The sequence below is a fragment of the Plecotus auritus genome (assembly GCF_963455305.1).
Source record: "Plecotus auritus genome assembly, chromosome: 1".
NCBI lineage: Eukaryota > Metazoa > Chordata > Mammalia > Chiroptera > Vespertilionidae > Plecotus > Plecotus auritus.
The window spans coordinates 23,968,905-23,996,904 of record NC_137770.1 but is presented as its reverse complement, the minus strand read 5'-3'; the positions used below and the strand labels follow the sequence as shown (position 1 = coordinate 23,996,904).

Below are 28,000 nucleotides of genomic sequence, written 5' to 3'. Positions count from 1 at the left end.
CAGCATCACACAGCTTGTCAGTAGAGCCAGGACAAGAGGCCGGGTCTTTTGATCCCCAGCTCGGGTCTCCTTCTGTTAACCACAAGGCCCTGCTCTCTCTAAGCACCAGTGCTCCATAAACTGACACGTGTTGGTAGGCTGCTGAATGCAGTTACTGAGGCAGACGGGTAGTGGTCCCAAGAGACTGGGCAATTATTTCTTTGTTCTGCACAAAACAACCGGAGGGAAAGAGAAGGCACCAAGGAAGAAACAGCTTTATTAGGAGTCTACGCATGTCTGGGGAAACCCAGGCCAGTCACAGAGAAGAGAGGCTAACATTGTATAGGGCAGGCATCTAGCATTACAGAACATCCTTTTAAAAACCAAGTGTGATACTAAAGCCTCCATCTCAGTATCCTAATAGTCAGAAATGCTGCTGAGATCAGCCCTACTGGAACTTCTGGAGGCTCCTAGTGAAACAGCGAGCTCTGTGCATACGGGAGAGCTCCGGTACTGCCGAAGCTAAGCTCCACACAGGTGGGCAGTCTGGGGCAGGAGAGTTAGAGGAAAGACAATGGGGATGTTCTCGTCACCCACACAAGGTCATCTCAGTCTGCAGGTGAGAGAGGAACCACAGGTCCTTGAACAGAGGCTAGACTGGGTTAGCAGAGGGACGCTGGCTGAAGACACAATGTCTGGGCCATCTGTCACAACTCGGAGTGCTCCGTGCAGTCTGGAGTGAGGGCACCTCTGGCAGGTCCTGCAACACTGGCTCCCTTCTCGAGGAGCCTGAGAGAGAGCCATTTTGGTTCTGTTCTGACTCCATTCACAGCAGAACTGGCTATTTCCAGCACCAAGTCCAGGGTCACAGTCACTAAGAGGAACTGAGTGGTCACTCTATGATAGCTGCACCTCTTAGTCTAGGAGACTTCTTTAGCAGAGCAGTCACTTTTCTCAGACCAAGAGAGATCTTGCCCCAAACGGGCCCAGTCTAGAAATGACTCCACTTTCACGTGAGCACCAGGTGGAGGGAATCTTTCCTGAGTCGAAGCTTTAGATCTCGGCCCTCAGATGATGGCCCTTGGACAGAAGAACAGTGCTCAGGCGCCAGTTTCTGTCCCAAGAGTAGCAGGTGTCACCTGTTGATAATAGGCCCAAGCGATGTGCTGCTGTAACTCTCCCAAAGGAGAGTGCGCACTCTGTCAGCTTCGGACTGAAGAGTCCTGGGTTCGATTCCAGTCAAGGGCACATACTTTGGTTGCAGGCCAGATCCTCAGCCCCGGTCGGGCAAGTGCAGGAGGCGACCAATCAATGTGTGTGTCTCTCACATCGATGTTTCTCTCTGTCTCTCCCTCTCCTTCCACTCTCTCTAAAAATCAATAAAAAATATCCTCGGGTGAGGATTAACAAAACAAAAAAAAGAGAGTATACTCTTTTCAAAGGCAGGAAAGGAAGAAATGAGGCAGGTCTCAGGGTAGTTGATGCCACTTAATTCTTCCACCGAATTTGCTGTGGGGGGAAAAACAATGATCATTTTGCACTGATCCCTACAGAGAGGTAGTGGGACTGCAATAAAACAAGACTCACAGGTAGGTACTGTAAGGAAAAGAGGAATGGAGGAGGAGGGGGGGGGAGAAATTTTTAAAAATACGTAGTGGGGTTCATTTATTCAGATACGAACGAGACACCTATTCTGTATCTCACAAGCCTGAGTTGGGGATTTATTCTGGTCCTAACCTTCTCAGGGCCAAGATTAAACTAGCTTCTGCGCTGACTGGTGTGGCTCGATTCCCAGTCAGGGCACATACCCAGGTTGTGGGTTCGATCCCCAGTCAGGGCGCGTATGGGAGGCAACTTACCGATATTTCTCTCTCACTTTGATGTTTCTCTTTCTCTCCCCTCTACCTTCCTCTCTCTAAAATCAATAAAAACATATCCCTGGGTGAGGATTAAAAATAAATAGCTGAACAATCATTAAAAAAAAAAAAAGATTTACTAGCTTTCAATGACCCCAGATAGGTCCCAAAACATCTAACATGGAGCTAAGATCAACATTAATAAAAAGCTCAGCAGTTTCATGCTATGAGAGATAGGCTGTGTTTCCCAAATTGCTAAAATCTATTTCACCCCTTTCTTACTTCTAACAGGTAGGTAATATCCATTCCCGGGATGTTCTGAATCTGTAACATTCATTCCTATATTACCATTAGTAAGTCTCTCCTACCTGCTAGGTTTAATAATTTTCAGAGCAGTTACAATTAAGTCTCAGCTGGAGATCCCCAGGTTACCCTTTTATACACTTGATGCTACTTTGAGAACTGTCTGTCTCCCGAGGCTATGGAGGGGCAGCTGCCCTGCTCACCGTGCTGCTGAGAATGGCATCGATCTTCTCCTCCTCTGCAGATCCTTTGTCCACCTTACTCCTGTACGCTAGCAACTGCTGACGGTCCTTCAGGTCCCGGCAAGTCTGCACACCAAAACAGACAAGCAGTGAATCCCAAATCAGCCTTCTCTAGGAAGGTCTTTTGTTTTTTGTTACTCCCACTTCGAGCCAAGGTTCAAGAAGCAGCTGGGTGACAGGGGCCAAGTCCCCTCAGAACCTCATGTTGGAGTGAAGTCTACAGAGCTATGTGGCTTGATTCAGTTCTATGAGTTCTCTGAGCAACAGACTTATAAGAGCACAGAGGAACCAGTCGGAAGGCTGAGAAAATAGCATAGGAGTGCTGGCCTCCAAACTAACTCCTGCCAGACCATTTTGCCCATTAAATCAAAACTGAGGGCAGGATCTCAGGACAGAGAATACCATAACCCCTACTCTCCACTGAGGCTCTAACTCAGGGTTCTTATTTCCTGGGGACTCACATCAATGACGACATCGTGGCACTTGAATTTCGTAGCTAAGTTCAACTTTGTGTCCACATCTTCCACTAGATTGACATACTCCTGTAATATCTGTGGGAAGAGGTACTTCTGATTAATGATTCCCAGAACTCTGAAAAGAAAAAGAAATCCTGAAGAAGGCAAAAGAGTTCATCTACAACATCTGATGTCTACAATTCCCATCAGCAACCACAGGACCAGTTCTGTGATGGGAAATGAGGTGGACCTCAAGCAGCATTCCACACTCCCCAGGAAAGCAGGGACGAGCACGCTCCTCCATAGCCTCGAGCTGGATACCCAGGCCAGCAACAGGCATGCTCCACACCTGATCTGCACTGTGCCCTGATGTCCCTTCTCGGTGAGTTCTCCTTTTGTATCATTTCACCAATATGGCAGTACTCCACACAGGCTAAACACAGTGGGTGCTCCTCAGAGAGGGCAGGTTACTTCTAAAGGGCAGAGGAGAACATCTCTCCCTGGCCTGTCCTACGTCAAGACCAATGCAGCCATCATGTTGCCTTTAAGAGGAGAACAGAACAGGTCAGGTCTCCTATCACTGACCAGTAAGAGGCTACAAGTTAGGTCTCCTAGAGGATCCTGTCCCTAACTCTCTTCAGGAGCCATTACCTGGACAGGGGCACTGTTCTTGTGCAGAATTTCCACGACCCGATGGAAGCCAATGGGTGCTCTCTTCTTGGTGTAGCCCAGCCAGTTCTGAGAAAGAAGATGGCAGGAGTAGGTAGGCCGGACATGAACAATACACCCTGAGCTCGTGTCCCTGCATTTTACAGTCAGCCTAGAATAATGTGATGGTGAGAGTGGATGGACTGGGGTGGGGAACAGGGAAATGAGAGATGAGTTTTTTTAAAAAGTGAAGAAACTTGAGAGGGTGGGAGAGAGTCAGAGGTATGAAATAAGTTCTTAGGTTTATAGGCACTAATGCAGAAAAGTGTGAAATACAGCTAATGAAATAAGTAATTTACATAACCACACTTATAATATGAACTTATCTAGGAGAAAAGTCCTACTCTTTATATCTCTACCTTTTTTAAAAAATATATTTTTATTGATTGGAGAGGGAGACAGAGATAGAAACATCAATGAGAGAAAATCATTGATTGGCTGCCTCCTGCATGCCCCCTCCTGGGGATCGAGCCTGCAACCTGGGCATGTGCCTTTCACCGGAATCGAGCCTGGGGCACCTCAGTCTGCAGGCTGACGCTCTATCCACTGAGCCAAACTTAAATTTATATAAAGATGTTTCTTTGTATTTTTTTTTCATTGATTTTTAGGGAGAGCGGAAGAGAGAAGGAAAGACAGAGAGAGAAACTTCTATGTGAGTGAAACACATCAATTGGTTGCCTCCAGCATGAGCCCTCACCAGGGCCCAGGCTGGGGAGGAGCTTGTAACCAAGGTACATGTCCTTGACCAGAATCAAACCCGGGATCCTTTGGTTCTCAGGCCAACGTTCTATCCACTGAGCTTAACCGGCTAGGGCAAAGATGTTTCTTTGTAAACTCGTGAGGAAAGATCTGGGAAGCACCCATCAAACTTTTAATGGCATCTACCTTAAGGAAGGGGGTGAGACTAGAAGCAGGCAGTCGGTGGAAGAGAAACGTCACTCTTTACTCTTTATACTTCCATACAGTGTTTCATTTGGACACAGACACGTATTGCTTTGGTAGTTAATGTAGCTAATTAAATAACTAACAAAGGGGGAAAAACAGAAAATTCTCAAACCCATAATAAAAAAAAAACAGTATTTAAAATGTCAACCAGTAGACATGACAACCAAATGTAATGCAAGATCCTTGACAGCGAACAAACACAAGAAAAAACAGAAACAGCTCTAAGGAGCTAATTTACTACAGACTTTATATATGACTAGAACCCGATGCCCGAAAATACGTGCAAGAGTAGGCCTTTCTTCCCTGGGCTGCCGGCTCTGGCTTCCCTCTGCACCTGGGACCCGGGCTTTGCTCCGGCCCCGACTTAGTCCAGAAGGACGTCTGGCCTAATTAGCATATTACCCTTTTATTATTATAGATTATAGTACTACATTAATGTTACATTTCTTGAGAGGAGTTACAAAGGAGAAAAATGCTTAAGTGTTTAAGAGAGAAGTGGCATGATGTCTAAAACTTATCTTCAAATGGTTCAGCGAAAGAAAAAAAAAGCTTATTTGCTGTCTCTTTTTCTACGTGCATAGAAAAAGAGAAAGCATATATAGCGAAAATGTTAATAAATGAGTGAAGTAGGTAAAGACTATTAGTATTCACTATAATATTCTTTCAACTTTTTTTTAGGCATGAAATTTTGGAAAACAAAAAGCTGGAGGAAAGATGTAAGCCAGTCACTAGAACTAGAGACTCCCATGAGTCTAGGATAACAAGAGGATGTGCCTGAGGCATCAGCAGCACAAGAGAGATCCAGGCACTCACCTTTGTGGTAAAGAGAGCATCTACATCATGCCAGGCACGGAGCTTGGCGCGGGCGGCCAAGGCAGTCAACACATACTGTTTATCTGGGATCTAGAAAGCAGAGACCAGAGGAATTTAAGGGGAAGTAGAAGGTGCCAGAGGAGGTACTTGAGAATTCTGGAAAAGGTAGGCAAAAATATACCATAGTATTGATTTTGCCTCTTAAAAATCTGTAAGTCTCTCAGGTCACCAAGAACCCCGTAGTTTCCAAGCCCCAGCACTGAGGTAGGCCATTCAGTTAGAGCCTTACCTCACTCCCCACAAACACTTTCCTTTCCACCTTTAACCTTGAATATAAGACACTTACTTACAAAGCAACATCCACTCCACATAGTTACCCTGATACTACATTTACCAAAGCACCGACCATTTTATATCTACCTTAAATGTCTTCTTCAGGTTGACTGGACTGCTGAATGTCCCCTAGGGTGAAAGTGGAGAAGGAATTGTATTGTTACCGACTTTCCCAAATACTACCCCATCTCCCATCTTCTTTTGTACTGACTAGACTTTCTACATTTTACTCTGTAACCAATTAAACCCAGAAATTATTTTAAGAGCAAAGCTCCATCGGGTCTAAGCAGGTATCATTGCAACCCAGCTTAACAAGACTGGTTTAATAAGTACAGTATTTTTCCCAATTTTATGCTAATCCAAACGTCCACTTGTGATCATTAAATTTTATAAAATGTGTTCAAACATCCAGTTACCTGACACCCTGCTGCTCTTCCGTGTCAATCCATGTGCATTTATGGGCCTTTGAACAGAGCCCGCTGTGGGACCAGCACTGCTGAGACAGAATGTGCTATGCTATAGGCCAGTTCACCGGACACCGCACAAGCCTTACAAACCCCTCTTCCCTCCTGGCTCACCCCTGAGGGCCAGGAAAGCCTCCAGGTGGATTTCCAAGAACTACATACACCCCTTGATAACAGGGTACATCAAAATACTGACTCTGAGCTACGTTCCTCTGTGCAGTGGGAGTGTGTGGGGTCTTTCCCGTGTTGCCTGTACCTCGGGCTCTGTGTAGTGGTAGAAGCAGGAGTAGAAGAGTGTCGTCACTAGTGGCATATTGAGGATGGAAGCTTTGCGGGGGTGCTTCCGGAAGATCTCCGTCTGTCCTGCTGATTCTAGATGGCGGTCATTTGCCTGTAGTGGAGTGAGCCAAGTGAAAAAAAAAGAACTATGACCATGCAGTAGAAGCAGAGAGAAACTTAATGCTACCCTAGAAAAGAGGCAAGGAAGAGAAAAAGAAATGGCCCAGGATAACCCACAGGAGTCTAAAGCCCTAAAATGATGATAGATCCAAGCTGGATGGAGGCAGACAGAGAAGTGGCAATGCAATGGGAATTCTGGGATGAAGAGGAAATACTTCTAGGTTAACTGCAGGTGAGAAGAAAAAGGATGCTGAGAACAGTGGAGGGAAGGGGCTATGGTGGAGAGGGAGAAAACGAAAGGCTCTTAGAGACTGTAACAGGAAATGACATATGTGGGCAGAGCACAGATGTGTCCCAGAGGCTGATGGCACTGAGCTTTGGCACTGAAGCAGAAAACACAGATATGAGGAGTCTAACCTCAATAATGATCTGACGTTCCAGGAGTGTGTAATGGTCTTGTATGTGTGCAGAATCTTCCACTGAAAAAGGCAAACTGACAGAGGGCCAAAGGTTAGTACCTCTTTCTCTACTCAGACAGGAAACAAACCCAACTAGACCAAATCACTACTATAACATAAGAGGCTCATGGTGCTTCATAAATCTGATCTCAATTCACCTCTGGAACATCCCTAAAGGCAGAGAGAGAGAAAGCAGAAAATAGAGCAGAGCTTTGGCTGCGATTTTGCATTTAAGGTTTTTGCCAACTGAAGAGGTATCCTGAAAATTGACAAAATATATGTAGCCATTAGTGATTTTGTGGAGGAATGAATTAGAATCCTCTTGCTGTGGGAATTGTAATGATTGGTGAGTCACCTGGCTAAGGAGGGAGCCCAGCCAACTGCTCAACTACATCCCAGGGAAGCACTTTGGTTCGTGTCACTGCTTAATGTCAACGTTTAACTCTCCTTAAGGGTCACTTACATTTGTGAGCTGTTGTTTTACTGTAGGGTAAGAAGGTAAAAGTAAATTACATGGCATGGTAGTATGTTTGTAGACTGGTATAGATCTCAAAGATTCACACAAATGTCAAAGATCCTATCTTCAATACTACATTATATTTTTACACATGAAGAAGCTGAGGGACAAACAGTGTCTTACCTAAAAGGCACATGGCAAGTCATTGGGTAAGGCCAGGAACAGAAGCCAGATTTTAAACTCCCAGTTCACAGATCTACCCTTCAGAAACTGTGGCCTTATTCTCCTACTCCACTCATTCCAGGAGGAATTCTGAAATTCAATTATACTATCCCAGATTAAGTATGAGCCACAGCCAATTTTTAAGAGATAAGAGGAGATAAAAATAGGTTCCAGTTACTTCACTACTCTACCTTTTCTCTTTGTTTACCAGAGGCCATAGGACATAACTCAGTAATTGATTTGATAAGGTTAAAAGCGAAGATGGCATTGACATAAATGAATTTCTGAATGTGAAACCTGAAAATCACGTCACATGAGGAATGACGAGAACCACTGTGAACACTGAACCTGGAGAAGCAAGGTCCACTGGGCAGACTCTACACCTGCCTTAGATTCAGGGAAGCAAGATTTGGCTCAATATAAGGAAGCACTTTCCAATCATGAAGGTTGTCCAACAATAAAATGACCTACTTCCAAGAGCAGCGAGTGCCCAGTCATTGGAAGAGTGATGTGTGGGGCTGGTTTTCACAGGGACTTATATTCTTGGACAAAGCCTATACTGAATCAGTGGTTCTTGAACTTTGGGGTTTCAAGGACCAGTAACATTGAAAATAATATATAAGGTAAAGTGTTTCCCACTGTTATTGTAATACATACGGTCACAAATAATTACAACCAATTTTATTATCAAAAAGTGTATGTGTGTGGGGGGGTGGGAGGTGGGGGCGGGGTGGTAGAGGGGGAAAAAAATCCCAGAATAAAAGGCAGTCTTTCAATTAAATAAATGTAGCTTTTGAAAGAAAAAAAAAAAAAAACCCTCTCTATATTGTCTTTATTTTCCTTAATTTACCACCAATCAATGAAAATCCTATTGGGGACTAGTATTTCAAACCACCGAATAAGACAATTTTTAATGATGCTTGTATGATCCACTGTGTTAGCCTTTCCCTTCAACTATCTACCCATTCCACCCTCTTTTAGTCACTTAATTCCTCTGCATATGAGTATTTATACTTAAAAACATTTCTCCTCCATACTTACCCGATGCAGGTCTTAAGAAATTCTTTCCGTTTCTCAGGGTCCTGAATGCTCAAGTGCTCTCGATAATGGGACAGCTTAAGAAAAAACATAGAAAGGCTGTGAGCTAGTCTGTCTCCTTAGAAGGGGGAGGTAACTCCTTAAGCAGACTTTCCATGCCTAAAAACTAAATTCTTGCCCTGCCAGTATGGCTCAGTGGTTGTGTCAACCTATGAACCAGGAGATCACGGTTCGATTCCAGGTCAGAGCATATGCCCGGGTTGCAGACTCGATCCCCAGTAGGGGACATGCAGAAGGCAGCCGATCAATGATTCTCTCTTATCACTGATGTTTCTCTCTCTCTCCTTCTCCCTTCCTCTCTGAAATCAACAACAAATACACACACACACATATTTTTAAAGCTAAATTCTTCATTATCAGAGATTCCTTCTTGGTATGGATTGGATGTGGGGATGGAGAGGGCAAAGAGTGATTTGAAATTACTCTTTGGGCCCTGGCCAATGTGGCTCAGTTGGTTGAGCATTGTCCTGTGCTCCAAAAGGTTGCCAGTTCAATTCCCAGTCAGAGCACATGTCCAGGCTACATCCTAGATAGGGGGCATGCAGGAGGCAGCTGATCCATTTCTTGCTCTCACAACCATGTTTCTCTCTCTCTCCTTCTCCCTTCCTCTTTCTAAAAATCAATTTAAAAAATCTTTACCAAAAAAGTCACTCTTTGGTTTATCTATAATTGCAATATATAATATGGTAGCCAGTAGCCACATGTTTGTTTATATGTAAATTTAAACTAATTAAAAAGAGAAAAATTCAGGTCCTTAGTTATACTAGTCATTTTTTCAGTGCTCAACAGCTACATGTGATCTGTGGCTCCCACATCAGACAGCACAGATATAGAATATTCCCTTCACTGCAGGAAGTTCTATTGGGCATGCTGATCTATAATAAAACATCTTCAATTCAAACATACACTGAATGGCCAGATTATTATGATCTCTGAACGCAGTTTCAAATCTATGGAGATTAAAAACAGAAACAAAGACTTTTCAAAATGATTACTACAAACTGCCAATCATTTTCAGCAGATTAAGATAAAGCATTTTTTGAGCCTTTACCCTGCCTTAAATATTAAGTACATGTTCCTTTTACAAAATATTACTGAAAAAGATTTTCCTGAGTTATACTCTGTTGTGCAAACAAGTTTAACAACATTATTAAATGTGCCAGCCAAACAAGAGCACTGCTCTCACCACACATGTGCTGTACAGTGACTCAAGGAACAATCCTGCCACTGACAGCGCTGGGAAGTTGAGTCCCACACTATAACAAACTTCAAGAAATGGCCCTCGCCATTTGACTCAGTGGACAGAGCGTCAGACTGCGGACTAAAGAGTCCCAAGTTCGATTCCAGTCAAGGGCACATGCCTAGGTTGTGGGCTCGATCCCCAGTGGGGGTGTGCAAGAGGCAGCTGTTCATTTATTCTCTCCCATCTTTGATGTCTCTATCTCCTTCTCCCTCTCCTTTTCTCTCTGAAATCAATAAAAATATATTTTAAAATGGATCACTAAAGTTTTAGTAATATAATTAAACTTTTGGTTAAATTTCAGATTTATTCTCATATTCTAGAAGTTCACTCTATAATGGTGAAAATCTATCAGAAATCTATTTTAACATTCAGTCACTGAGCTCTAGCCAAAGTGTGTGCTAGGTGTGCCACCAGCTTGACCTCTCTTCCTTCTCGACATATATCTGGTTTCTTATCCCTCTTAGCTTTCAATAGTGTCTTTTCTTTTTTTTTATTGATTGATTTGAGAGAGAGAGAAAGGGAGAGAAACATCAATTTTGTTGTTCTACTATTTATGCATTCATCAGTTGATTCTTGCATGTGCCCTGATCGGGGATTAAACCCTCAACCTTGGCATATCAGGATAATGCTCTCATCAACGGAGCTATCCAGCCAGGGCCAGCATCTTCTTTAGTATTAGAAGCCAAAATCCAAAAGCTTCTACAGACCAGGAATTGAAAACAACTAGAAAGAAACAAACAAAATTGCAAATTGATGAGCCAATTTTCATTCATTTTTTAAAACTTACAGCCCAATTAAAAGAATATATAAAAATAATAAAGTAGTACATCATTTGGACTAAGTTTCCAGGATTCATAGATGTCTCTCTCTTCTGAATATAATCAATACAAATAAAAAAGAAATATGTTCAATCATTCTGGGATCCTGGCGACTGAGTTTTGGCTTAGATTTCAGTTAAATAAGTCCCCAACTGACACAAAGGCCACACTTACCGCAAGCTCTTCTGTTCTATCTAGGAACCTGGGAAGAAGCACAAGGAACAGAGCATTTTTATCTATTGACATGTGGCAGCATAACTTCACAAAATAAGAAGACTGCTCTAAGAGAACACAATTCAAACTCATTTGCCTCCATATGTAAGATAAACCCTTGTCTTCTTAAACTTTCTACCACAGCAACCCTTTGAAAACACATGGTGGACAAGCAATCAGTGTTCCCTGATCTTTCTAGCTGAGCAAAAAGCAGGGACAAGAAGGCACCGCACGGCACTAGTAACTGTAGGGTTAACTGGGCTCATGGGAAGGTCAGAGCCTCCTTAGCCCACAGTAATGCCATGGACCCTTTGAGGAAGAGTCAAGCACTCTCCTTCTCTGCCGACTCCTGAACAGATTTTCTACATTGTTCCCTTGTTTTCATGTACAGTGTTAAGTGTGTTTTGTCTCTCCCAAAAGGCGGGAAAGGCCTCGGACACAAGGACTTTGATGTTCTGATCCCTTCGCACTCTGAATGGTCCGCTATACTTAACATCATGCTTTGACATAGAGGTGAGGCTTACTGAGGCCCTGTTGACTGGAAGGAGGGAAGGAGGGAGAGAACACCTTGCCTCGATCAATGTGCCTCCTGAAAACTCATGGCTAACCATCTGTAATTTTGACTCCAACCAGGTGACCTGCTTTCCCCACCTTAAGTCTTTGGGGCAGCTCATCACTATGCTGAAGTTACTGGTAACTGGAGTTACCCTAGGTCAGTGGTTGGCAAACTCATTAGTCAATAGAGCCAAATATCAACAGTACAACGATTGAAATTTCTTTTTAGAGCCAAATTTTTTAAACTCAAAGTTCTTCTAACACCACTTCTTCAAAACAGACTCGCCCAGGCCGTGGTATTTTGTGGAAGAGCCACACTCAAGGGGCCAAAGAGCCGCATGTGGCTCGCGAGCCAGTTTGCCGACCACTGCCCTAAGCCACATGTCAGCCTCAAGAGAGGTTCCAACCCCTTCTCTGACAGTGAAGAAAGAACATAATATACACACATTTTAACCTAAAGGTAAGAAATAACCTACTGATTGGAATGAGATAGGAAAGGAAAATAGAAGATACCCCCTTCCCAACCCACTCTCCAGCCCCAGCAGATATGCCTACCTCTTACCTCTCCACCAATCAGAATCCTGCCTAGTTTCATAAGCCCAACTCAATTCCTAACCACTTCCATAAGGCTATCTATCCTCAGGTATCCAGACTAAAAGTTACATTTGCTTCTTCTGCTCTTCCTGTACTTCTCACTACCAACACTGTAATAAAAGATACCTTCAGGCCTGGCCAGCATTGCTCAGTGGTTACAGCAACGGCCTGTGCACCAATCAAGGGCACGCCCCTGGGTAGCAGGTCCGATCCCCACCCCCATGTGGGACGGGTATGGGAAGCAAACAATCGATATGTCTCTGTCACATTGATGTTTCTCTCTCTCTCTTTCTCCCCCCAATCTTTCTCCCTTCCACTCTCTCTAGAATCAATGGAAAAAATATCCTCACTCCTTGAGTGAGAATTTTAAAAAAAAAGGCACCTTCATTATAGATCTTCTATTTTAAAAATTCTTAGTAAATATTAATACTGCAGACTAGGCATTATGGAAGTATTTTACACAACACTAACTCTTCATCTTCATAATGATCCTGTGGGATAGGTATCACCATCTCCATTTTACTGATGTGAAAACTGATACTTGGAAAGGCTGAGTAACTTGCTCAAGGTCATGCTATGAATTAATGGTGGAGCCAGTATTTGATGCAGGTATGTCTGACTCCAGAACCGGTTCTGAACCACCTGCTACATAGTCACCTTATCACAGCCTGTGGTGCTAGTTATCCCATCACATTTCAATATCTTGTCTAATAAGCATTTCCAGAACAAACAGGCAGTGTCTTCTTTGTGTTCCCCTGAGTGCTTTGAACAAAATACTTAATGTGATTACTGAACCAGATGGTCAGTTCTTACCTGAAGAGATCTAAAAGCAGCTTTTGATCCCCTATTTCCTTAAGGAAGTGAATGAGATGTCTCAGGGCGACCTGTCGCACCTCTAGCTCCCGGAAGAGGACTTCTGATGGGCAGGAAAAAGTTAGGTGGAGAAAGATTAAAGCCTATTACTCAAGTGTAAAATTGGTCTCCCTACTCACACATTACAAAATTAATTCCTCAAAGCCAATCAGGAATTTTCTTTACGGCACCCATCCCTAAGGCTCAATCCACCATCAACACAGTCCATGCTTCAGGGCAGCTCTTAGCCACTGAGTCAGCTTTCAGTTCTCCCCAATCCAAACATAGGTACTCAGCATCAACTCTGACTTTCTCAAACCAACACAGCTGTCTGTGTGCCCAGTACATAGAGGGGCGTTGCAGTAAATGTAGTTGCCACTAACGGATGATGACTGCCCTCGGAGACGTGAGATAAACTCTGAGGTCTCAGGCCAGCCCAGCTGTCTCTGCAGCAGACTTGATGCTGGTAAATTCTGGTATAAAGCCACATGCCTTTTTCCCCTCAAGTGTAGCAGACATCGTGCAGACTGAAGATTTCCCTCAAACCATGCTCACCTTTGCTCAGTGTCCTCTTCAGGAATATCAGAACCTGGAGGAAAAGAGAACAAAGAGCCCTAGCTGGTTTGGCTCAGTGGATAGAGTGTTGGTCTGTGGACTGAAGGGCCCGTGATTCGATTCCAGTAAAGGGCACATGCCTGGGTTGTGGGCTCGGTCCCCAGTGGGGGCATGCAGGAGGCAGCCAATCAATGATTCTCTCTCATCATTGATGTTTCTGTCTTTCTCTCCCTCTCCCTTCCTCTCTGAAATCAATAAAAATATATTTAAAAAAAAGAGAGAGAACAAAATCTTAATTACCCAGTGCATTCTTTCAAACACAAAGCCCCGCCCTGAGCAACGCTGTCTAGGAATGAGGTCAGTGACTCAGTAGGCATCTTTGCAGGCCCAGACAACACATTTCTTGATGTGATGGAAGGACAGGTGGTGGACATCTGGAACTGCACTGTGTAAGAGATACTTCCCTGCTCTCACATCTCTCCTCCCTCAGAGTATAGTAGCCAACCTACTGCTTTTTTATTATAATCAAGAGTTCCACACACAACACATGTCCTACCAGCTAGGCTTTAAAGTACATATTACTGAGAATCCTACACATCAAAAGGAAATCCAGGATCTTTATTTGACATTTAACCTAAAGGGTTAAAGTCTATTCTGATTGGATTTTCTAAAACTTTAACAAAAAACAACTAAACGACAAACAAAACCCACAACTCACGGCAGTAATGACGTTTCCATCATGCATGCTAACTGCTTCCTCTAGGAGTTGTAGCTTGTCCTGTAAGGAGCGGAATCTTTCTAGAGAGCAGACCTGGCCGAATAAGAAGAGAATTAGTGTGCTGGAAGAAGACTGTTCATTATATTCCTCTGTCACTGGACACTGAAGAACAGGCCAGAATAAAAGGAAATGTCTCCAAAGAAAGCCACTTTATTTTACACTGTGGTGCCCAGAACAATATCGACAGTAGGTTTCCACCACACCCTCTCTAGTCAGCCTTATGCTCTATATGTCATTTCCTGATGAAGTCTCGCCAAAGTCAACAGGTAGAGAACACTTCCTCTTTTTATAATGAGGTATAAATTACATACAATAAAATCTACCCTATTTAAATGGACAGTTCCGTGAGTTTTAACAAGAATAGAATTCCATGTAACTACTAACACAATCAAGATACAGAGTATTTCCATCACCCCAATAAGTTTCCTTGTCTACTTTAATGTCCATACCTTCCCATCTCATCCCCAGTCTATTATATATACCACCATTTATTTACCTATTCAGCTCCGATGGATATTTGGATTTTCACTTTGGGGGCTATTAAGAGTAAACTGTATGAAAATTTGTGTATAAGTCTTTGTATGGACATGTTTTTGTCCATACAAAACATGAATTGTAAATGACCACAAATGAAATTAAGTGTATGATTAACTTTGTAAAAAATTGCCAGACTATTTCTCAAAGCAGTTTTACTATTTTTCCTTCCAGCTGACAGTGTACAAGAGTTCCACATCCTCCTAATATTTGGTATGATCAGTATTTTAAAGTTTAGCCATTCATTCCAGTAGCTGCATAGTGGTATCACACAGTTTTAATTCACACTTTCTTGATAACTAAGAATGTTGAGCACCTTTTCAAGTGCTCATTGGCCATTCATATATGTTTTTTGTGATATAACTGGTCAAATCTTATGCTAATTTTTATTGGATTGTTTATTTTCTTATTACTGAAAATAACTCATTCTTTATATATTCTGGATGAAAATCCTTTATAATATATATTTTGCAAATATTTTCTACCAACTATGATATTTTCATGTTGTAGTTTATTTGTTAATCCTCACCCACGTATATTTTTTCCATTGATTTTTAGAGAGAATGGAGACTGAGAGAGAGAGATCGACATGAGAGAGAGATCGACATGAGAGAGACCCCACATGCACCCAATCAACCTGCAATCTAGGTACATGCCCTTGACCAAGAATCAAACCCTCAACCCTTTGGTCTGCAGGCAGATGCTCTGAGCACTGAGCAAAACCACCTGGATTGGTCTTTTCATGTTTTTAAATGCACTCAAAGAACACAAGTTTTAAATTTTGATTAAATCTACTTAATCAACCTTTTCTTTTTCTGTTTCTTGTTTGTGTTTGTCCTAAATAATAAATATTTACCTAACCCATAGTCACAAAGATTTTCACCTATATTTTCTTCTAGAAGTTCTATAGTTTTAGCATTTACTTATAGTTAGGTCTCTGATCCATTTTGACCCATTAGTTATTATGTTAATTCTCACAAAATTGATCTATAAATTCAATACTATCTCAATCAAAATTTTAGAACCTCTTTTGTAGACATTGACAAACTGATACTAAAATCTCTATGGAAATAAAAAGGATTTACAACAGCCAAAACAATTTTGAAAGAGAAGAACAAGGTTGAAGGACTTATATTACCTGATTTCAAGATTTACTACAAAGCTACAATAGTCAAGACTGTGATAATGGCATAAGGGTAAACAAATAAAGCAATGAACTAGAATAAAGAGTCCAGAAATAGACCTACACACATACGGTCAATTCATTTTTGACAAAGGCACCAAGGTAATCCCATGGAAAGAGGATAGTCTTTTAGAAAAATAGAGCTGGAAGAAATGAAGAACTATAGGGAAAAAAAATAAACCCCAATCCTAATCTCCCACCATATACAGAGTGGGGCAAAAGTAGGTTTACAGTTGTTCATATGAAAAATAATAATTAGTAAATAATAATACAAGAGTAAACTCTGTGCTTTGCATACTCACAATTATAAACCTACTTTGGCCCCACTATATATAAAAGTTAACTCATGCTCTGGCCAGTTTTGCTCAGTGGATAGAGCGCTGGCTTGCACACCGAAGGGTCACAGGTTCAATTCCTGGTCAAGGGCACCTACCTGGGTTTCAGGTTCAATCCCGGCCCTGGTCAGGGCTGATATGTGTCTCTCTCACATTAATGTTTCTCTCTCTCTCTCCCCCTCCCTCCCTCCGTCCCTTTTACCCTCTCTAAAAATCAATGGAAAAAAATATTCTTGGGTGAGGATTAACAACAACAGTTAACTCATACTGGATCTCAGACCTAAACATAAAAGATCGTGCTCATTCTTTTTATATATATACACTAGAGCCCCGGGGCATGAAATTTGTGTACGGGGGCAGGGGTGTGTCCCTCAGCCCAGCCTGCACCCTTTCCAATTTGGGACCCCTCGAGGGATTGTCCAACTGCCCGTTTAGGCCCGATCCCAGTAGGATCGGGCCTAAACGGGCAGTCAGACATCCCTCCCACAATCCAGAAATGCTGGCTCCCAACTGCTCGCCTGCTTGCCTTCCTGATTGCCCCTAACCACTTCTGCCTGCCAGCCTGATCACCCCCTAACCACTTCCCTGCCAGCCTGATCGACACCTAACTGCTCCCCTGCCGGCCTGATTGCCCCCAACTGCCCTCCCCTGCTGGCCTGATCACCCCCAACTGCCCTCCCTTGCAGGCCTGGTCCCTCCCAACTGCCCTCCCCTGCTGGCCATCTTGTGGTGGCCATCTTGTGTCCACATGGGGGCAGCCATCTTTGTGTGTTGGAGTGATGGTCAATTTGCATATTACTATTTTATTAGGTAGGATATACAGAATGGCCAGATTATTATGATCTCTGAATGCATAATAATCTGGCCAGTGTGTGTGTGTGTGTGTGTGTGTGTGTGTTTGTGTGTGTGTGTGTGTGTGTATTAGAGGCCCGGTGCATGAATCTGGGCATGGGTGTGGTCCGGCCAGCCTGGCTAGGGGGAGGGGACGTGGGCAGTTGGCCGGCCTGCCTGCTGGTCGAACTCCTGGTCGAGGGGACAATTTGCATATTAGCCTTTTATTATATAGGATATACACTGAGTGGCCAGATTATTATGTGTTCAGAGATGATAATAATCTGGCCACTCAGTGCATATTTTATTGATTTTTAGAGAGGAAGGGAGAGGGAGAGAGAAAGAGAAACATCAATATGAGAGCAGAACATCAATTGGCTGCCTCCTGCACAATTGGATCCAGCCCTGACAGGCAATCAAAACGTGATCTCTGATGCTCAACCACTGAGCCATGTTGGCTGGGCTAAACCGGCAACCTTTTGGTGTACAGGACAATGCCCAACCAACTCAGCCACACTGGCCATGGCCACCCTCATTCTTAAAAGTACTTTTCCCTCTCGTCCATCACTCTTTCCCCATTACCCTATCAAAGTAACACTAAACTCTGAAGAATCCTAAATTTTGCAGCTGACTTTCCATCTTAGTGAATTTATTTTCTTCCTGAAAACCACTTCATTTAACAAATCGAATTGAAGAGAGGGGTCAAGAAATTCTCCCTATGGGAACAGCGGCCAGCTTCCCCAAAAAAATCCCATAAGACTTCTTTCCCCAGTGGCCTTACCTTGCCCTTCCGAAGGCGTCGCACCGTGTCGCTGGGGCTCCAGTCATTGCTGTAGTCCTGAAATATTAGCAACACATGAATCCCAAGAAGTTAAGGGATCAGAATTATCAGTGTGCCAGCTCCCTGCCTCAAACTCAGTATCTTAGTCCCTAAAGGGGACATATTTTGTGGGAGGGAATGGGAGAAAAATAAATGAACTGGGATAGTCTTGTTCTGAATTTCTGAAGGATCTAGAACAGGAGCAATACAGACGGGAAGAGATGAATCAAACACAGAATGAACCAATTGACAAAATCAGTAACCCTATGCCTACTGGTTCAGGATTTCAACCCCTCAATGCAATCAATCCTATTTTTGAGACTCTAAATAATAGCTATGCCAGCATATGGAAAGAGGGAGACATGTTCCTTTTCCGGACTTTAGGATATAGTTTCTTCCTTATGAATCAATTTGCTTTTTTATGTGCTTCATGGAGTATAAGCTTCACTAAGTTTCCAGTTCACATTGATGATCCAAAGTTTCAAAGTACAGCCTTCAAAAAGCAGCACAATGGGGAAGGAAAGGGTGCTAGGACTGAATCAGAAAATAGATACTTTTGAGTCCAAGTTCCACTATATACTAGCTGTGAGACCCCAGGCAAGCCCTAATGTTTAGGAGTCCAGTGTTCTTATCTATAAAACGGGGTTAAATTAACAGGTGCTCAAAAAGTTGGGAAGATCAAGCAAGATAAGGTCAAAGCACTTTAGACTGTGTACAGTGTCAACCCAGTGTAAGGTATTACTCACCCTAAACTCCCCCTTGGGTCTCCCCACCTCTGGAGCATAGCTTTTGGCAGGTGTGTCCGAAAGAGCTGAAAGAGAACAGGCAGCTGTTTTAGAAGGACACCACCTTCTTGTCATTCCTTTCCTCAATGCTTCCTTCTTGACTTGCAGGCTCCCAAGGTTTTTTTTAGGGCCCAAAGTAATGTTTGGTACCTCTCCAAAGCCAGTATCCCTAGAAGTCACCCATTCCCCTGTAACCAGAATCTACCTCTTACTCAGTATGATAAAATTTCTCTAATAATGATGACTCTGAATAAATTTTATCAAATTGTCTAATTACCACTTTTCTCCATGACTCCTCAGACTAAACCCCAGATCAGTAACATCTCCCAAAGTAATCAAGAAAAGAGGGTCAAGGCCTACCGTCAGAAAGGGACTGGAAACTTCCAAGTCTGGTTCTCCCTAAAGATAAAGAACACATGAGGGAAGAGGTGAACAGTTAAGCTAGACCCACTCTGACTTGGTTAAGGATGTAGTGTGTATAAAACCTTATTATGCATTATGGGAACTTAAGACTTAAAAACACTTATTCAATTTCAGAAATTTAAGATAACATGGGGAAAAAAGGCAAGGAGGAAAAAATTTTTAATTACAATAAAATTTACCATTTTAACTATTTTTAAGCCTACAGTTCAGTGGCACTGAGTACACCAAAAGTACAATCATCACCATTATCCACCTCCAGAACTTTTTCATCATCCCAAACTGAAGCTCTGTACCCATTAAACAATAACTCCCTGTTCCCCTCACCCCCAGCCCCTGGTAACCACTACATATTCTACTTTTCTGTTTCCATGAATCTGACTAGTCTATGTAAGTGGACTCATACCCTGTTTATCTTTTTGTGTCTGGCTTATTCCACTTAGCATAAAGTTCTCAAGGTTCATCCACATTGTAGTATGTATCAGAATTCTGTTCCTTTTTGGCTGAATAGTATTCCATTGTATGTACATTTTGTTTATCCATTCATTAGTCAATGGACATTTGGGTTATTTCTACTTTTGGCTATTCTGAATATTGCTGCTATGAACATTGGTGAATAAATATTTGTTCAAGTTCCTGCTTTCAATTCTTTTGGGTATATACCTAAAAGTGGATTTCTTAATCATATGGTTACTGTGTTTAACTTTTTAAATTTTTAGGAACCGCATACTGTCTCTCACAGTGTCTACACATTCTACATTCCCACCAGCAGTGCACAAGGGTTCCCAACAGCAATGCACAGGGGTGGGGAGAAATTTTGACCTAGGCAAATTTCTTCAGTACCTGTCAAAGGGTTAATGCCAATTTTGTTCACCTTCTAGAAACCCAGACCAACCCCTCTGAATTTCTCTAAGTCCTCCCACTCTTGATCCCCAACTGCCAGCTCCAAAGATAATTCTTTTTCCTTCAATAATCTCCTCCCACAGTAAATAAATAGTATAACCCGAGTTTTTGTTGTTGTTGTTGTTTTTAATCCTCAACTGAGGATATTTTTCCATTCGTTTTTTTAGGGAGAGGAGAAGAGAGAGGGAAAGACAAGAGAGAGAAACATCAATGTGAGAGAAACACATCAAGTGGTTGCCTCCTGCATGAGCCCTGACCAAGGCCCAGGCCGGGGAGGAGCCTGCAACCAAGGTGTGTGCCCTTGACTAACATCGAACCTGGGACCCTTTGATCTGAAGGCTGACTCTCTATCCACTGAGCCAAACCAGCTAGGGCCTGAGCATTTTTTTGAAAAAAGTAAAAGACGATTCCCTGTGGCTTCCACCACTTTTTACCTCTAAAAAAGCTGCTCAGGGAATAGGTAGAAGAAGGTTTGGGTAGCTGTGCATAGGAGAAGCTGTTTCGGCTCTTTAGCTGTTCACGCCCCTCATGGTTTGACCCACTGTTACCAGCAGTCTCTTTGATGGACCATGAGATACCTGTGAGATAGTAAGAACTAAATCAGTCATTCTCATCCAAATAAATCCTAGATAACAAGCATTCCAACAAACTCCAAAAGCTTTTCAACAGAGGCCCTGGTCCTTTGGCTGACATGAACTCCAAAAATCAATGCAAGGAGAAAGAATAGAATCAAATAGACTAATCAACAGAAAAATGGGCAAAGGAAATGAATAAATGGATCACAGAAAAAAATATTCAAGTGGCTATTAAATACATGAAAGATGCTCAACCTCACTTTTAATAAGATAATTACATACATGAAAAGTACACTGAGACACCACTGGTCCCCTTTAAGACTGGCAAAGATCCCAAGGTTTAATAACACCCTGTGTTGGCAAGGCTGTGGGGAAACAGGAACCCTCTGACATTGCATTGCTGGTGGGAGTACAAATTGATGCAACCCACATGGAGGGCAATTTGGCAATATCTATCCAATACGGATGCAAATACCCTCTGCCAATAACTTCACTCTAGGACTTGATCGTTCATAGTCACCTCTGAGCAGAATACAAGGTTACTGATAGCAAAATAAACAACACAAGATTGGAAACAATATAAAGTTCATCATTAGTGAGCTGATTAAATAAATTACAGAAAATGCATATATAGTAATACCATACTGCTATTTTAAAAAACAGAGAATGAGGAAGCTCTTTATGTACTGATATGAAAAGATTTCCAAGCTATAGCATTAAGTGAAAAGTGCAGGGTATAAAGTATGCTATCACTTGTATAAAAAAGGGGTAAGTATATTCCTATAAGTATTTCCAAATGTAAAAAGAATCTTTTGATGCATACACAGGAAGCAAACAATGGCAGTAATTTCCTGGAAGGACAGGGACTAAGAATTGAGTAGATACATGACAGTGTGGGAGGGAAACCTCTGTCTGTATGCCTTCAATACTTTATTTTTAAATCACAGGATAGTATTCCCTATTAAGAAAAAAAATTTTTAATATCCTTAAAAATCTGATAGACTCTGCAAAAGTACTAAGTGGTATTATATAAACACTAGGCAGCGAGACTTGTTGGCTAAGGAAGTCAGTTATGTCAATAGATATGAGCATGTAAGTCAGTAGCTCTCATACTAGAAGTATCTTCAGTGCTTTTTATACAATGAGACCCCCTCCACCCCATCCCTATCACCTACTGAATCAGAGTCTCTGGAGTGACCCTAGGAACCTAATTTTAACAAGCATCCAAATGGGTCTAAAATAGCCAGCTAGGTATTAGCCCTAGGACAGCAGACCTAGCCATATGGGAAACACTGCTGTATTTCCCCCAAGGATCTTCTCCTGGGGTTAAATTTCCAGATGTGTGCATCTGAAAATAGCTACCATCATTCCCTTTCCTGACAAGCATTGAAGAGACAAACAAGTGGGCCTTCATTGGTGACAATAAGAAGGCTCTATGAGGGGAGTGACATTCAGGGTTTAAGCACATCATCTTCATCATCAAAGGTTTAAACCCTGAATGTCACTCCCCTCATAGGGCCTTTTCTACTTACTTCCCACAGGTTCCCCAGTCCAGCTGACTCTCTCCAGGTCGTCATCGTCGTCATCATCCACGAAGTCTCGAAGGCTATTCACTGCCCGCTTGGATTCCTTTAACTGCAGAGGGACATCAGACAGGACACTCAGGCCATCAGCAATGCCCACCCTTCTCTTTGAAAACCAAGAAGGCTGAGGAATTGGAACTTGAAGATGGCCAACACTTTCACCTTCTGTAACAGAAAGTCTAGTCTGCTAAATATTTGCCAAGAAAACAAATTGCTTTTTAGCCAACACTGCAGTCCCGTTGCAAAGGAGTTGGGAGGGCTCAGAGGCACCTTTGGGTTCTAATCATATTCCTGGCAATGTCTTGCTGTGTAAACCTGAGTGAGTTTACCCACTCTCTCAGGTGTTATAAGGGATATGTTCCTGCATTTATAAAACAGTCACAATAAACAGACAAAACCTCCAACCCAGTTCATCTTTCAAATAGAATAAATTATATCACATGATAAAAGACTTGGGATTTAAAAAAAAAAAAAAAAAAAAAAACAGAAAGAAATGAATCATCTTAAGAAAATAAAGTAATGCCGAAACCGGTTTGGCTCAGTGGATAGAGCATCGGCCTGCGGACTAAAGGGTCCCGGGTTCGATTCCGGTCAAGGGCATGTACCTTGGTTGCGGGCACATCCCCAGTGGGAGGTGTGCAGGAGGCAGCTGATCAATGTTTCTCTCTCATCGATGTTTCTAGCTCCCTATCCCTCTCCCTTCCTCTCTGTAAAATATCAATAAAATATATTTTAAAAAAAGAAAAAGAAAATAAAGTAAAAAGGGCAGAGAGTTGGTTTTTACAATCCTTCTGTTTCTTTTCTGAGGGCTCTTCTCCATGAACATTTTCCTAAAGATTTGACCCAAAAGATTTCTGAGCCTAATGGAAACCTGGTGAAAAGTCAGGTTACCAAGCACGCAAAGGGAAGGAATGTTAGAGGCACTGAAGGGAAGGGTGCAACCTTCAGCAACTGTTCATGGAAACCTACCTGAGAGAGCTCATCATCTTCATCATCAAAGGTGAAAGCCTTGAACTTGGAGCTATTCCAATATTCCTCCTCATCAACCTTTGTCCGATTCATCTGGAGTGAGAGGAAGACCAATGTACAGTATGCCCCTTTCTAGATTCGCCCCACAAAAAAAACTACAAACTCCCCGCAGTAATCAGAGATGTACAAAGGAATCTGGTAAAGCAAATACTGAACCTGCCATGTAAAATCAGATTTTTGGGTAGCCAAATGATCAAACCATACTTTTGAACCTCTAATTACCTACAAGTAGTCATTCATTCCTATCATACCTACTTTGTTCAAGGCACTCTCTCAGGTATTGTAAGGAATATTTTAGAAGTGCAAGACACAGTTCCTCTCCTGAAGGACCCACTAACAGAGCTGGAGTATTCAGCACAGGTATTTAGAGAGGTAACAGTGCAAGGCAGGCAAGTTTTTAAAAATGCCTTGCCACCCAGCCATTGTGGCTCAGTGGTTGAGCGTTGACCTATGAAATAGGAGGTCATGGTTAGAGTTCCGGTCAGGGCACATGCCTGGGGTTGCAGGCTCAAATCAAAGCATAAACAAGCAGATCATTACTGCATTAATGTGTTCAACATATATATATATATATATATATACATATACATATACATATACATATATATGTATGTGTGTGTGTATGTGTGTGTGTGTGTGTGTATATATATATATATATATATATATATATATATATATATATATATTGAGTGCCAGCTCTGAGGTTCTGGGAATACTACAGTGAATAAAACTGACAAACATCTTGCTCCCATGTATGCTTGTTAAATGCCTGAAAGAATAAAAGCAATTAAAAAAGCAGAACTATACTTCCTATATCTTCAAATCTTCATTAACTTATTAACAAGTACCTGCCCAAACTTGGGAAGTGAGGGCATAGCAAAAAAAAATTGTATATATACATATATATACATACACACACACACACACACACACACACACACACACACACATATATTATACTAGTATACACACACATTTGGTCGAAAGACCACAAATCCCTCTCTCACCTACTCTAAAATTAGATTCTGGTCTGAAAAATATTTGCCCTAGAATTACAAACTAAGTTATCAATGCTAACTGGATAGAGCAGTGGTCGGCAAACTATGGCTCGCAAGCCACATGCGGCTCTTTGGCCCCTTGAGTTTTTAGCAAAGGCCAGCTTAGGAGTACCCTAATTAAGTTAATAACAATGTACCTACCTATATAGTTTAAGTTTAAAAAATTTGGCTCTCAAAAGAAATTTCAATCGTTGTACTGTTGATATTTGGCTCTGTTGACTAATGAGTTTGCCGACCACTGGGATAGGGTGAAAACTGGTTTAAACCAAGAACTAAGTCCAAAATTTCCACAGCACCAAAAATAACTCCAAAGGCTCCATAGTGTCAAATTCTCAAGGATCAATGTGCTCTTCCTTTCATTACAACAGCACCTCTCTCAAGAGAAGCTTCAGAAATGCTCATCTTGGCAGCCCTGTTGTGGTTTCTGATGGCCCTTACCATATTCAACTTTCCCTTTCTGTGTTTTCAGGGGTATAGGGATGGCAAAGGTATGGTTGGCAATTTTCTACTACCTGATCCCTTTGCATTCTACTGAACCCAGATGTAGCTTAAAAACTTTTTTTTTAATATATTTTTATTGATTTCAGAGAGAATGGAAGAGGGAGATAGAAACATCAATGATGAGAATCATTGATTGGCTGCCTCCTGCACGTCCCCTACTGGGGATCGAGCTGCAACCCAAGCATGTGCCCTTGACTGGAATTGAACCCGGGATCCTTCAGTCCACAGGCCAATGCTCTATCCACTGAGCCAAACCGGCTAGAGCACTTAAAAATTCTTTTGTATACTTAATTCCAGGGAGTCAAAACCAAATTAAAAAGCTGGCAAACAATGAAATCATCCCTCATTAGTGGTACAAGCACAGGTTTTGTAGTCAGGTAGCCTTGAGTTCAAATCTTGATTTCTCCAATTCTGAGCAAGCTGAGTAATAATTTTCCTTCTTTAGAGAAAATCATATCCTACCTACACAGGGTTGCAGTGAAGAATACACTGAGTGGCCAGATTATGATAATCTCTGAACGCATAATAATCTGGCCATTCATTGTATATCCTATATAATAAAAGGCTAATATGCAAATTGTCCCCTCGACCAGGAGTTCGACCAGCAGGCAGGCCGGCCAACTGCCCATGTCCCCTCCCCCTGGTCAGGCTGGCCGGACCCCACCCATGCACGAATTCATGCACCGGGCCTCTAAAATATATATATACACACTGAGTGGCCAGATTATTATGCGTTCAGAGATCATAATAATCTGGCCACTCAGTGTATATAGGACTCAGGAAACACCTAACAAAGTGCCTAGCAGAAAGTAAACACTAAACATTAGTTCCTTTTAGTATAGGATCTCTTACTGACATCGTCCTACCCCAGTTTCCTCATCTGTAAAATGGACATTAATAATAGAAACCTACCTTATAGGATTGTTGTGAGGCTTAAACCATTTAATACATGCCTGACACAAAATTAATGCTCAGTATTCTTTTATTATTTTTTAAATTTTCTTTTATTTTTATTTATTTATTTTTAGAGAAAGAGGGGGAGAGAAAGATCCATTTGTTATTCCACTTATTTATGCATTCATTGTTGATTCTTATATATACCCTGACTAGAGATTGAACCTGCAACCTTGGTGTATCCGGCCAATGCTCTAACCAACTGACCTACCCAGTCAGGGCCCTTAACTTTTATTATTAATAAAGCATTATGGTACCTTGGAAGAAGCTAGAACGTATTTTTAAGCAATCCTAAAGATTTTTAAAAAATAATTTGATATAAAAATTCTTAGTGGTCATCACAAACACTGAAGGTATGCATAGAGCATATATTATAAATGTCTCTGGCACAGGTGCCAATTTATAAAGCACTCACTTTGTCATCTTCAGAACAACCCTGTATGGTAGGCCTGGCAGATTTTTTTCCATTTCATTGTTGAGGGAAATGAGGCACAAAAGGATTAGATATCTAAACCACCTTGTTAATTGCTCCTATGATCCTGGTTTGCTGCCTCCTGGATCATTTCCACGCTGACTTGCATGGTCCTTCTATTTTTCGCTATAGGAAAAACTAGGGCAGGTCATCTTTCACTATAGTAAATAAATACCTGTAAATATCTACACAGAGGATATGATTTTATTGATTTTAGTAAGAGAGGAAGGGGGGAGAGAGAGAAACATTGATGTGGGAAACATTAATCTGTTGCTTTCTGTACACGCCCCCACTGGGGATCAAACTGCAACCTAGGTATGTGCCCTGATGGAAATCGAACCCAAAACTTTTTGGTATACTCAACCACTAGAACCAACTGAGCCACTGGCCAGGGCTGGAATTACTTAACCATGCATTTTAGACTTGGACAGATACTTGACATCAATTTGTCTATTGCCAAATCAAAAGATTTACCTGGCAAGTAAAGGGGTAAATATTTAATGGCTCAAGAACTTATAAAGAAGGTACAACTTTAAGAGTGAAAAAGGTGTTTTAACACTGTTTAAAATACTTCAGAGGCCCAGCCAGCGTGGCTCAATGGTTGAACACTGACCTATGAACCAGGTGGTCACAGTTTGATTCTGGGTCAGGGCACATGCTCCGGTAGCAGGCTGATCCCCAGTAGGAGGCGTGCAGAAGGCAGCGGATCAACGATTCTTTCTCATTGATGTTTCTATCTCTAGCTCCCTCTCCCTTCCTCTCCGAAACCAATTAAAATATATATTTTAATAATACTTCAGAGACTTGTCCTTATGGTCGGTCACCTATTTAATAAAAGCCCACCAGGGGAGAACAAGAACATGACCAAGAAAGATGAAGGGGTGAGGGGATCAAAACCTGGAAACCAGGCCCTAGCTGAGCAGCTCAGTTGGTTGAAGTGTGGTCCCAACACGCTAAGGTTGATGGTTGGATCCCTGGTCAGGGCATATACAAAAATCAAACAACAAATGCATAAATGGAACAACAAATCGATGTTTCTTTCTCTCTCTCTCTCTCTCTCTCTCAAACATCAATTAAAAATAAAATAAATAAATCCATAACCAGCAAGTTTCCCTGCCTCAGGACATCCCAGAAGCCAGCTACTGATAAGTTAGATTCGGATTCAGTTATCCTCCACCAAGCCAGGCCCACAGGGATGAGGCTATGAACTGAGACCAGAGAATGTGAGTTACATTAGTGACAAACGTCCAAGAAGTCAAGGATCTACCGCAGTTGCCACAGCCTGGCGGATCCTTGGTTGACTAAATACTCGTTTAAAACAAACGTCGGGGCTGAGTCCCAGCTCCAACCCTGAGCGTACTCTGGTCTCCCAGCCTGGGGTACTCCGACAGAAAGTCAGGCCTGGGGGTGTCTAGCGACGCCTCAAAGAACAGGGGGAAAGATCACGGTGCGAAGATCATCTGGACTCAGCCAGATCCGCGGCTCAAGGGGTTTGGGACACCCTCACCTCTTCCACACCGAGCCCTCCCAATCAGGTCAGCGCCAGGCTCTTCGGCTGCTAGACAAGCCTTTCTAGACTGGCTGTGCGGCATAGCATAGGGGCGGAAGGCGACAGTCCCGGAGGGGCGGCCGGAGGGCACCTGCGACAAGAAAGGCGGCGCAGGGTATGCTGGAAGT

The 28,000-nt window shown here is 42.3% G+C and overlaps 1 protein-coding gene across 2 annotated transcripts; it reads right to left on the bottom strand.

The window, feature by feature from the left end:
* Nucleotides 1-237: 237 nt before the first annotated feature.
* Nucleotides 238-27,982, bottom strand: VIPAS39 (VPS33B interacting protein, apical-basolateral polarity regulator, spe-39 homolog). Of its 2 annotated transcripts, XM_080676365.1 has the most exons (20): nucleotides 27,831-27,982; nucleotides 23,279-23,371; nucleotides 22,259-22,361; nucleotides 20,586-20,729; nucleotides 19,189-19,227; nucleotides 18,790-18,854; nucleotides 18,005-18,061; nucleotides 14,281-14,373; nucleotides 13,563-13,596; nucleotides 12,969-13,071; nucleotides 10,968-10,995; nucleotides 8,676-8,749; nucleotides 6,915-6,990; nucleotides 6,355-6,489; nucleotides 5,722-5,763; nucleotides 5,302-5,391; nucleotides 3,487-3,573; nucleotides 2,842-2,931; nucleotides 2,342-2,446; nucleotides 238-1,488 (listed from the first exon to the last, which is right to left on the bottom strand). In XM_080676365.1, the coding sequence occupies exons 2-20, from the start codon at nucleotides 23,369-23,371 to the stop codon at nucleotides 1,468-1,470; spliced, it is 1,479 nt and encodes a 492-aa protein (XP_080532491.1). In that variant the 5' UTR covers nucleotides 27,831-27,982; the 3' UTR covers nucleotides 238-1,467. The 2 variants fall into 2 exon arrangements, with proteins under 2 accessions (XP_080532491.1, XP_080532492.1); XM_080676366.1 differs by lacking the exon at nucleotides 20,586-20,729 and having other exon boundaries at nucleotides 27,831-27,954.
* Between the last annotated feature and the right edge of the window lie 18 nt (nucleotides 27,983-28,000).

Coding starts and splice junctions, on each gene's coding strand:
- VIPAS39 (XM_080676365.1), bottom strand. CDS start 23,371: ATGAATCGGACAAAGGTTGATGAGGAGGAATATTGGAATAGCTCCAAG. Junction 14,374..18,004: donor GACGCCTTCGGAAGGGCAAG/GTAAGGCCACTG, acceptor TTATTCGGCCAG/GTCTGCTCTCTAGAAAGATT. Junction 6,991..8,675: donor TTTCTTAAGACCTGCATCGG/GTAAGTATGGAG, acceptor GCCCTCTGTCAG/TTTGCCTTTTTCAGTGGAAG.